Source organism: Meriones unguiculatus, chromosome 16 (assembly GCF_030254825.1).
Source record: "Meriones unguiculatus strain TT.TT164.6M chromosome 16, Bangor_MerUng_6.1, whole genome shotgun sequence".
Lineage (NCBI taxonomy): Eukaryota > Metazoa > Chordata > Mammalia > Rodentia > Muridae > Meriones > Meriones unguiculatus.
In genome coordinates, this window is record NC_083363.1 from 30,837,637 (window position 1) to 30,849,731 (window position 12,095).

A 12,095-nucleotide genomic window follows, 5' to 3' on the forward strand; every position below is an offset into this window, starting at 1 on the left:
AAATTTTTTTTTCACTGGGGATGGTATGGGCTTTTGACAACTTGAAGCCCACCGGTGACATCTCCTCCAACAAGGCCATAACTCCTCATCCTTCCCAAATAATTCCAGCAACCGGAGATGAAGTATTCAAATACATGAGTTTATGAAGGTACGGTGCCTCGAATAAGAATGGTTCCATGGGCTTATCTATTTGAATGCTTAGTCACCAGGAAGTGGCATTATTTGAAAAGATTAGGAGAGTTAGGTGTGGCCTTGTTGGAGAGGTATGTCACTAGGAGTGGGCTTTGAGGTTTGAAAAGCTTCTTTTCAAAGAAGCCCAGACTCTCTCCCTCTCTTCCTCTCTCTCTCTCAGCTGCTGCTCCGGCACCTGCCTGCATGCTCCCTTGCTTCCTGCCATGTTGATAATGGACTACATCTCTGAAACTGTAAGCAAACCCACATTTAAATGTTTTCTCTTACAACAGTTGTCTTGATCATAGTGTCTCTTCACAGCAATACAATGGGGACTAAGACAGAGGCCTATTTTCATCCAATCCTCCACAATTCGCCAGGGTGAATTTTGGTGGAGCCTACTTTGGTTTGTCGCTGAGATCTTCTGTCTCTCCCAGGAAGGGGATTCTTGAAACACACCTAGAGATTGCCCAGTTCCCCATCCCCTGCTGATTGGTGTGATAGACATAGTTAGCGCTTGCTGAGGGCTCCTGTGCTTCTGGACCCTTGATTGTTGGGAATCACAGATCGTCCCATTTTACAGATGTGTGGAATGAGACATGGGAAGATTACAGCCCTGAGCGTGCACACAGCGAACAGGAAGTCTGGTTTACACAATAGGACTGTGAGCTGGTGGCGTGCTGACCTCCTAAGAAGCAGCCGTCCTCCATCCCGGGAGAGGCTGGGATCAGTGGAGGTGGCAGACACCCTGGCTCCAGTGTGAGGACAGCAAACACAGAAGAGTCTCTGGGAGGAGACAGAACAACCTAAAAGCCTGTCTGGGGCCAGCTATGTAGGGCCACCCTGACCAGCATGGCAGGAGAGCAGCTGACCTTCACTGTAGAAGCGTCCTTTTCTTCCTCCCTCATGCCCTCTCCCTCCTTGAATCATAGCAGCCACCCTAGTCCTGACTGTTGCTCAATCCAGGAGCATGGTTCCTGTGGGCTGAGCCTGACCTGCTTGGTCATCTCTTTTCTGCGCTTCAAGGGAAAGGCGAGATCGTGCACAAGGGACATCCCCGACCCCACCGGCGTCTGTCCCCTCCAGCTGGCTGAGGAAGGGTGCCATGGAGCCTCTCCACCTGTTTCTCCTGCTGCTGGTCACAGGTGGGACCCTCTCTCTGCAATGCTTTCTTTTCTTCATCTTTCTTGAGCAGGCGTCTGGGCGCAGTGCAGATGGCGTGGAGGGGAGCTGTGAGGGAGGCTGAAGAACTGGCACGCTCAGGTGTCCTGCTTGGCTTTGCTTTCCTCTCCACTGGCCCATGTTCTTCACACCACCCTCCCCAGTATTAACCCCCCAAGTGTAGGAAGGGTTAAAAGGCTGCTAGACTTGGTCGCTGAAGGAGCTGTGAGGGTGGCACTAGCTGCGAGGTGGGGGTCCTGTGGAAGCACTGCTAAGAGCCCTTAAACACACTAAAGAAGCCCTTAAGCATAAGTGGAGATGCAGAGTGGGAGAGAAGGAAGAAAAGAGGATTTGGGCTGGAATTTGCATCCTCCTGGAGCCCCTCCTATATTCAACCTCGGCACTGGGGGGAAGGTAAGGATGCTGAAGGCTCTATCACTGCACCCTCACTTGTGGTGGACCGCCTCCTCCACTGTGGTCTGGCTGCCTTCTGTTCCTGAATAGGAATGGGCAAACCCAGGTAAGAGAAGAGGCTGCCCTCTGTCTTGCCCCCGCAGCATCTCAGCTGGAAGTGGAAGGAGAGGTAGGACAGCTTAACCTGCCTCCAGGCAGAGGGATGGAGGGGCTGATGTGTGGAAAGAACACACTTGGGGTCTTTAGCTCCTAGAGGCAAGCTACCAGCTCCCTGATCCCACCTTTCATGTTCCCATCTCAGTAACGGCTCGAGGCAGGATGCAAGAGGCAGAAAGTTTGGGTGAGCCCTTGTGCCCCTGCCCTGGCTACATCACGGTGGGTGCTTCAGTGCCATCTCCTCTACCCCATGAGGATGCCCAAAATAGCAGTCTCATGTCTCCCCCCAAAATAGCTCTGAGACAAGTCCTTCCTAAAAGAGGAACAGAGCTGCAGAAATAAGGAAGCTGGGAGTTAAAAGTTAGGAAGGGAGAGCCATCCAGTGTGGCTGACTGAAGAGTAGGCAGCGAGGCAGGGGCAGGGAGGGGGCCATCCTGACTCTTGGGGAACCAGCCTGAGCTCCGAGAACCCAATAACCCTGCTCTCCTGAGATGAAGAAAGGAAAATAGATATCTTGGTTCCACATGACAGGAGGGAAGATGTTTAAACTAGAGCCCAGAGGGGTTTCAAGAACAAGATATGGCTTACTCAGTACGGTGCTTGCCTTGGAAGCATGAGGACCTACGTTTGGGCCCACAGAACTCGTGAGAAAAGCCAGGTACAGTGGCATGTGCCTGTCACCCAAGAATGGAGAAGAGAGAGAGATCCCTAGAAGCTCACAGGGTTGGCTTGTCTACATCGTGAATTTCTGCCCTGTATTAGTCATTGTTTTGTTGCTGTGACAAAACATCCCACAAAAGGAACTCAGCAAAGGAAGGGTCCATCTTGTCATGTAGTGTCAGAGGACACAATCCAACCTGGAGGGAAGATGTGGTGGCAGAAGGCAACTGTTATATTTAATGCTTAGTCAGGAAGCTGAGAGACGAACCTCATTCTCTTTTAGTTGTAGCTGGGGACTTCAGCCCATGGCATGTTGCTGTTTATTTTCAGGGTGGGTCTTCATACACCAATTAACTGAATCCAGATACTCTCTCACTGATATTCCCATGGCCAACCTGATCTAGAAAATCTCTCACAGGCGAGCTCAGGAGCTTGGCCCCCAGATGATTCTAGAGCCTGTCAAGTTGATAATCAACATTAACGATCTTGCACGCTGGTGAGATAGCCCGTTTCAAACAAAGGGTTTGAAGGAGCCTGAGGACCAAGCTTATCCCGAAGACCAGGTGTACACTGTGCTCCTTGCATCCCGGGAGCCGATTTCAAAGGTTGCCCGGAAGCACAGTAAGAAAATCAGATTCCTGGTTCCCAGATGGCTGGCCAGTAGTGGCACTCACCTTTAATCTCAGCACTTGAGGCAGAGGCAGAGGGATGCCTCTGAGTTCCAGGGCATGCCTGATCTACAGAGCAAGTTTCAGGACAGCCAGAGCTACATAGAAAAACCTTGTCTTCGGGTAGAGGGAGGCCTAGTTCCCCCTAAGCTCTTTAGGGGCGGCTCCTCATCTGTTTGGTTTGCTGCTTCTGGTAGATGCTCAGTGGACCCTTGGCAGGCTCACAAAAGTGACAATGGCTGTTTCCTCTGCAGAGTTGTCCCAAGCCCTCAACACCACGGTGCTGCAGGCTGTGGCCGGCCAGTCCCTACGCATATCATGTACTTATGACACCTTTAAGCACTGGGGGCGACGTAAGGCCTGGTGTCGCCAGCTGCGTGAGGAGGGCCCGTGCCAGCGTGTGGTGAGCACACACAGTGTGTGGGTGCTGGCCTTCCTGAGGGTACGGAACGGGAGCACGGTCATCACAGATGACACCCTTGCTGGGACCCTCACCATCACCCTGCGGAACCTCCAAGCCGGTGACTCGGGGCTCTACCAGTGCCAGAGCCTCAGAGGCGGAGAGGCTGATGTCCTACGGAAGGTCCTGGTGGAGGTGCTGGCAGGTGAGCACAGTGGCTGGGTGAACCTTTGGCTCGTCCTTGGGTCAGGTCTCATTGTTGTGTGACCTTTCCTGAGAGAAATAAACAAATGTCTATGCTGGATTAGCCACCACTGATAGATCTAAGAAATGATTCCATCCAGGGCTAGCTTAGTGAACTAGTGAGTTTACTGGGGATACTTGTGAGACTGTGGGCGAGGCAACTCTAGAGCAGATGCATCACCAAAACACCCTTCCCAGAGTGGATGAGTCATAAAAGAACAGCAACTCCCCACATCCCTGGTGCTCCCCTCATCCTTGTTGCTCCCCACATCGTTGGTGCTTCCCACATCCCTGGTGCTCCCCACATCTCTGGAGCTCCCTGAACAACTTGTAGGCCCCAGTTAGAGCCTCCTCTCCCCAGCAACTGTAATGGCTTATATAATCTTGTGGTGTGTGTATAAATCTTGTAAGTTTCGTGAGGTTCCTGAGCCTTATAAGTTTTGTTTGTTTGTTTGTTTGTTTGTCTTTTATGTACTGAGTTATATGGCCCTCCCTCCTTCCTCCATGAGCATATGTTTCAGTTCAGAGGAAACAGGCTTTCCAACACTCAAGTCCAGGCATATATGTGCAAGGCTATCTTTTTGCTCTTAGGAAACTGGATTTCATGGATAGTTGCTTAAAATACTCACTGGACAAAGCAGCTAAAATCCAGCGTGCATTCTTCATGCCAGGCTATGCTCCCCAGGACAGAGCTGTGCTCACCTGAAGAAAGGGCATCTTTCTTTAGTTTATATCAAAACATTTAGTTGGTCCCAGCCTTTTGTTTTTGAAGTAGTTAATCCAGTCGGCAATCCATTAGTATGAGCACTGTGTGTGGTTCTTAAAGAGAGCGGATCAGCTCATCCACTCACTCAATAAGACAGCCCAGTGCAGAAAAACACCTCTTGTTGTGCTGGCCTCCATTTCATCATCTTTCCAAAAAGATCATGCCTTTGCCTAACATACACAGAAAAACCTACACACCCCAGAAAAACAGGTTTGAAGAGAAATAATGTTATCTGTTTGCTGCTCTGAACTGAGTTGGGTCCCTGTCCTCTTAAAAGGGAGTCCAGCCTTCTGCCTAACCTGCCAGACCAGCAGAGGCCTACAGGAGAGCTGCTGCCAGGATCTGGGTCCCTGCCCGCACTGTGGCCTCTGTGGTGGAACTGATCTAGCTTCAGTATTCATCTGAGGTGGAGAGACTCAATAGCTCTTCAATAATCCACAGGCCCATCACTCTCCTGCAGAGGGGTTCAAAAGACATGACCTTCCTCTCAGGGTCTAGCATAGTAGCAATGACCCAGCCCTGTACCCCATAGTTTGCATAACATTTTCATATGGTTTGGTGGCAGCGGTGGGAGAGGTAGAGTTTTGGTGTGTTTTGAGACAAGCTAACCCAGAACTATCTACCCTCTTGTCTCAGTACCTTAGCGCTGGGGTCATAAGCTATGTCACCATGCCTGGCTTGCAGAAGATTTTCAGGCCTCCCAATATTCACTCATAAGCCTGGGTGACAGGATGACAGTTGCTGGCCCTTGGCTCTGGTGCGGTAGTTAGTACTCAGCTGAGGTTGAACCTTGACACCTTGCCACTAAGGAGGTGCTCCCTGTAGGCCCTTTTATTTATGAGATAGGGTTTTATGTAGCCCAAGCTGTCCTCAAATTCACTCTCCAGAAGAGGGTGACCTTGACCTTCTGATCCTCCTGCCTTTTCCCAGTGCTGGGTTCCCAGTGCTTATGTTATGCTGGGGCTCAAACCTAGGGGTTTGTGCATACTATGCAAGCACTCTATCAACTGAGCCATATGCCCAGCCCCCCAACACCCCCTCTTTACAGGCTAGAGAACTGGCTCAAGGCCAATGACAAGATTTGCACAGGCCCTGAGGGCTTCAATCCACATTCAGGTACCCCCTGGCAGTGGCCTAAATGAATAGAGGGATATGACGTCCTGGATTGTCTCTCACAGACCCTTTAGATGACCAAGATGCTGGAGATCTCTGGGTTCCTGAGGAAGCGGGGAGTTTTGAGGGTGCCCAAGTGGAACACAGCACCTCCAGGTACAGTAGCAGTCTCTCTTCAGACTCCTGGCCGTGACTGCGGATGGAGGTCCCAGGGCAAACAGACCAGACAAAGAGGGCCCAGATACTGTCTTGTCTGAGTACCCTTTCCACTCGCTAGCGTATTGATGTTTTGGGGCTAGAAATTAAGAAATTGGAGTCCTTTGTAACAGTTCACAGAAGTGCCACTCCAAGATTCTAAAAGGGCAGCCCCCACAATTCAGCAATAAGTCTGAATATTTTTGCTTAAAACTGGGAGCGCTGGGTCCCTGCTTTTTTGGGAGATCCGGAATCTATTCTGGATGGTCCATTCCTATTTAATACTATAGAAATGTGCTGTGCAACCCCCGAGCACATGTGAGGTGTGTGTCTGTGCCTCACATTCCATCCTACAATCAACAGCTCAGCAGAGAAATGGGTGTGTTTTGCACATAAAGTACATCCTAAAACTGACTGCAGGTCCCCCTGAGCCCCATGAAGTTCCTTCCCAGGCCCTAGGAACTTCCAGCTTCTCTCTATTCCTTTCCCCCGTGGGTGGTCCTGTAGATCACCTCTGGTCTACCATCTTCTTCCTCTTTCCAAGGAGCCAGTCAGGAGAGATCTCCTTCCCACCTACTTCCCTTCTTCTCCTCCTGGCTTGTATCCTCTTCAGCAAGCTTCTTACAGCCAGCATTCTCTGGGCTGTGGCCAGGAGAAGGCAGAAGTTGCAGACGCCTGTGGCCAGTGAGCTGGACTGTGGCCATGCTGCTGGGCACCAGCTTCAGATCTTGACTGGTGAGTAGGGCAAGCTGGAGAGGGGAGGGGGGATGTTAAGCACCAACAGGGAAGGGATGGGAGGGACTGAACCATATATGTTGCAGGACTGAGAGCTACGTGAGAGAGCTCCAAGTGGGAGGAGAAGCCCAGCTGAAGTCCACCCAGGAGCCATTCCAGCTTTCACACTCTCCCCTCCTTCTCACCAAGACTTCTGTTTCTGCTACTTTTGCTTCAGAGGCCAACTCTGCCCAAAGCCCGCATCTCCTGGAAGCAGGAATACTGGTGTGTACATATGTGTTGAGGAGGGACGAGAGCTAGGTGGTCACTATCTAGCTCCAGATGGCCAACTTCTGCACTTTGAACATTAAACACTCTCACATACCCATTTTTTTTTCTAGATGGTTCTGTGCCTCATAAAGCATAGTCTCAGTGATGGGACTAATGGTCTTATGCATGCTAGGCATGAGCTTACCACTGAGATAATTCCAGGAGCCCCTGCCTAGGGAATGGTGTTACCCATGGTGGGCTGGGTCTTCCCACATCAATCAGTTTATAATCTAGACAATCCCCTTAGACATGCCCGTAGGCCAACTTCATCTAGACAACCCCTCTTTGAGACTTTGTTTGGTGATTCTGGATTGTAACAAGATGACAATTAAAACTAACCATTACAAGTCCCATGTCTTCCATCTCATAGGCTCCAATCAGGTCAATGTTTTCATCCTTGATTCCCTTCTTTAAATTTGATCATCAAGTCCTTTTGTGGGAAAGCTGGTCATCTCGTATCCCTCATCTTATTTTCTTTACTAGCTACCCTCGGGCTACAGTCACTCCCTTCCCAGCCCCAGACTTCTGCCACTCAGAGACATCCAACCACTGAGTCATCATCCTTTCACCTCCCAGAGCTGCACTTTCATCTGCTACTTTCCCTCCAGAGAAATGACAAAGATCGAATCCCAGTATCTAAGCTGCAAACAGTTTACATTCCTAGATGTACTGAGAGGACATGGAGGCTCAGAGAAGGAGAGGGGCTTATTCACTGTCTCTACGAGAGCCTGGAAATCCAAGTTCCCCCTCAAATTCATGGCACCCCTTTCGCTAGCTCCATCCTGCCAGTGTAGTGGTAAAAAAGTGCATTTCACCAGGTTGTTTTGAGCATGATCTGAGCCTGAGCTACAGCACAGACTCTGCCCTTGGAGCTCTTGTTCTCTAGGGAGAGGAGCTGGTGGGATGGCAATAAACACAACAAAGGGAGTTATGTCTAAAGGCAAAAGAGTGTTGAGGAAGATGCAATAATAAAGCCGAGATGGAATGTACCATTTTGAGTAGGGTGGTCAAAGGTGACACCTGGAAGAGATAAGGAAATATATGAGGTAACTGTGGGCAGGAAGTTGAGAGCAAAGGGGGGGCTGTGAGGACCTTGTCAGCATAACAGTTTCATTCCTGTTGCTGAGAAGAAACATCTTGGGTAAAAGCCACATAGGAAGAAAGAGGCTTGTGTAGCTTATAACTCCAAGTAAGCCCATCGATTTGGGGAAGTTGAGGCAAACTCAGGCAAAGTTACATCATATCTTCCATTGAAAGTGGAGAGAGGCAAATGCATTCATTCTGCCTGCTTTCTTGTGCCCACACTCAGCTAGCTTTCTTCCCTTGTTCAGTTCCAGACCCAGTCCAGGAAACGGTGCTGTCTGAATTCAGGCTGAGTCTTCCCACCTCTGTTAACGGTCAAGACAATGGCCCCCAGACATGCGCACAGGCCAACTTCCTCTAGACAATCCCTCTTTGGGACTCCTTTCCCAGATGATTCTAGGTGGGGTCAAGTCGACTGTTAACACAAAACACACACCTAACACCCTGGGCAAGAGTAAGGGAGCCTGGGGCAGAAAGTCCCCGATGGACCAGAATGAAGAGGGATCAAGCTAGCCTAATGGAGACTCGAGCTTTCTATTAGGCCCCAAATGTAGGCATCCACGAATCCCTGTGGCCACGGTGACATGTGCATGCCTTACCATCTAACATGAGCTTGGAATTATGGGAAACAACCCTCACGGTACGCATGCTCCAGCCTTTCTTCCACATGACCCTTCCTGAGTTCCAACCCTCCCTTGTCCACTCCTACTTGGGTTACTCCGCTAACCCTGGCCTGGAGCTCTGGGTCAGCCTGCTTTTCGGGTCTCTTTGATTGCCTCATTATGTCCCGAGGCACTTGCCTCAGCCCCACAAATCCAGACCACAGTCTAGCCAAGCCCATTCAGCGGCCTGCACCCTGAGCACTGGGCTGGGAAGTGGGCCTGAAAGGCTCCCTGACAGATGCTGGGGCATGGTGCCCACTCTTCTCTTGGAGTTTGCCCTTCACTCTTTACCTGCTCTATCATGTCCAAAATGTGCATCCAGGTTAGAGTGACCATTGGGATGCCCTGAGCTAAGGATCACCATTGACTGAAAGGTGGATAGATTCATGGGCTACAGTTTCATCTCTGCCTCTTGACAACTTGAAGGAAGCGGTTGTGTGGTTGCAAAAATAGATCAGGCAAGCAAGCAATTAGTTAGTCAACCAACACTCTCCTTGTCAATTTCACTGGGCTTTAAAATTATTCTTAGGGGTCTGGAGAGATGGTGTCTTACTGTTGCTCTATTGCTGTGAAGAGATATCATGAGTAAGGTAACTTGTAAAAGGAAGCATCTAATTGGGGCTTACCACAGTTTCAGAGGGTTAGTCCATGATCACCCTGGGGAAGCCCGCTGCTGGAGCATGGTGAGAGCAGTAGCTGAGAACTTAACATCTGATTCACAAGCAAGTGGCAGAGAGAGAGAGAGAGCAAGTCTAGGCCTGGCATGGACTTTTGAAACCTCAGAGCCCACTCCCAAGTGGCACACATTCTCCAACAAGGCCACAGCTCCCTATCCCCCTGTGACTGAGAATGGCCTACATAGGCTCTTATATCTGAATGCTTAGTCCTCAGGGACTGAACTGTTTAGGAAGGGTTAGAAGGTGTGGCCTCTTGGAGGAGGTGTGTTACTAAGGGTGGGCTTTGAGTTTTCAAACGCTCACACCAGACCCAGTCTCTCCCTCTCCCTTTTCCTCCTCCCACCCCCGGCCTGCTGCCTGCTGATCAGGATGTAAAGCTCTCAGCTACTGCTCCAGTGCTCTGCCTATCTGTTTCCTGCCATGATGATCATGGACTAACCCTCTAAACTGTAGGCAACCCCCACCTAAGTAAATGCTTCCTTTTATTACAATTGCCTTGGTCATCATGTCTCTCCATAGCAAAAGAACAGTAACTTTCTAAGCAGTCCACTATCTGGGAAAGAAACGTTCAAATAGATGGATGTGTAGAGGTCATTCTCATCCAAACCACCACAGAAGGCTCAGTGATTAAGAGCAGTTGGTGTTCTTACAGAGGACACAGTACCCAAATTAGGCTGCTTGATTTCCTGCAACTCCAACTCCAGGGGATCTGACCTCCTCCCCTGACCTCCTTGGGTACCCTTCTAATACACGCGTGCACACACACACACACACACACACACACACACACACACACACTGTGCATATGTGAAGGTCAGAGGACAGCTTAGTCTCTTTCCACCACATGGGTCCCAGGAATCAAACTCGAGTTGTTAGTTTTGGCAGCAAGCAGCTTTACCCGCTGAGTCATCTTGCATCCTCACTGAATTTCTGTGAAGTAAAAAGACATTTTTGGACACCCCTAGCAAGGTGTCTAGAACATTATAGGTCATCAAGAAGTACTGGCCCCCTCACTGAAAAACCCAGCAACGCCATGCTTCCTTGGAGGCCAGGGGCCTACTCTGGTCCAGCACTGAACCATACTCATCTGAAGATCTCAGTTTAATGTATGACACCATCCCAATGCACATAAAACTTCTGTGGCCATAAGACGTCAAAGCCTCGCCTGCATTGTCCAGACAGGGGAAAGTCCCGCTTTGCTAGAGATCGGTGTCCTGGGAAACACTTTGGTCCTCAGCGCACAGGAGCAGGGGGTCACGCTGTCACCCCTTCTACTAGGCTCAGTTTAATGCACAGTGGGATCTCAGCAACTTCCAGCTATTAACAAACTGTGCCTGGAAGGAAAGAAAAGAAGTAGGAGGAGGGAGGGAGGGAGGACAGACACTTTACTCAGTTGCTAAGGTCAGAGCCTGGGTCCTCAGTTAAGGCAACTAAAAACACAAATGTTGGGGAAAGCAGAGAAAGAAAATGTATCCAAGGTGGCCACAGTGGGAATAGGATCAAAAAGGTCCAGTGGCCTCTGCAAACCATCTTCAATATTGGTTTCTTCCCTCTACTTTTCATGCATCTGCATGTTTTTTTTTTTTTGCATGTGTGTGAGCACATGCATATGTGCGTGCGTGTTTGTATAGTTGGAGGCCCAAGGGTGACGTCAATAACTGTCCTTGCTGAGCATGGTGAGGTATACCTTTAAGGCCCACGCTAGAGAGGCAGAGGCAGGAGGTTCAAGGTTCTCTGAGTTCAAGGCCATCTTGGTTTATGTAGAGAGTTTCCAAGTCAGCCAGAGCTACAAAGTCTCCAGAAAGAAAGAAACAAAGGAAGGAAGGAAGGAAACAAGGAAGGAAGGAAGGAAGGAAGGAAGGAAGGAAGGAAGGAAGGAAGGAGAGAGGGAGGGAGGGAGAGAGATAGAGAGGGAGAGAGTCATCCTTGAGGGTTCTTTCACTTTATTTATTGAGTCAAGGTCTCTATCAAACCTGATATGGCTAGTCTCTCTAGCTAGCTTGCTCTGGGCAGCCCCTGTCTGTATCTTCCAGGGATGGAGTTACAGGTAGGGTGTCACACCTATAGCACATTAAGATGGGTTCTTGGGAATCCAAACCCCAGTTGTGCTTACACAGAAAGCTTTATCTGTTGAATCACCACCCAGCACCCATCTTTGGGATCTTAACATAAAGTTGGGCTTAAATAGAGGACAAGAGGCATGAATGAGTCTGTCTCTGCCAAGGTGCCATTCTGCCCACCATCACCATCTGGGCTTCAGTCTCTTTCACAGTGTAAGGTGTCTCCCTGGGAGACAAATCCTCCCTCTGAGAGATGGCACTGGGGCTTTTGTCACTCCCTTCCTCCACTGTGAGATTCCAGGAGCAATTCCAATTCCTTCGGGGTCTATTGTTTCAAGAGTCCGATAGTTGAAAGAAGGGGCACGAGTGTCTCTTTAGATTACCTTCGTTCTTACCAGAACAGTTACAGCAGGGAAGGGAAGGAAGAAGGGAGAGAGGGAGACAAGGAAGAAGTCTTATTGCCATTCTCTGGAGCTCATCTTCCACACCAGGGCAATGTGTGCATTCCTTCAGGCTCTGCTTCTGACAGACTGTTTATCACGTGTTCTGTCTGGTTCCCCAGAGCCCAACTCCCCAGGGAAATTTTGATACCAGATGCTTCCTCGGAGTCTGAATCTCAAGG

General features: G+C 49.8%; 1 protein-coding gene across 2 annotated transcripts; it reads left to right on the forward strand.

Annotated features, from left to right (window-relative positions):
* Positions 1 to 895: 895 nt before the first annotated feature.
* On the forward strand, positions 896 to 7,338 carry Trem2 (triggering receptor expressed on myeloid cells 2). Of its 2 annotated transcripts, XM_021637300.2 has the most exons (5): positions 949 to 1,316; positions 3,485 to 3,835; positions 5,818 to 5,908; positions 6,492 to 6,682; positions 6,769 to 7,338. In XM_021637300.2, exons 1-5 carry the CDS (start codon positions 1,277 to 1,279, stop codon positions 6,783 to 6,785), a joined length of 690 nt encoding a protein of 229 aa, XP_021492975.1. In that variant the 5' UTR covers positions 949 to 1,276; the 3' UTR covers positions 6,786 to 7,338. The 2 variants fall into 2 exon arrangements, with proteins under 2 accessions (XP_060225592.1, XP_021492975.1); XM_060369609.1 differs by lacking the exon at positions 6,769 to 7,338 and having other exon boundaries at positions 896 to 1,316; positions 5,818 to 5,918; positions 6,447 to 6,635.
* Positions 7,339 to 12,095: the final 4,757 nt, after the last annotated feature.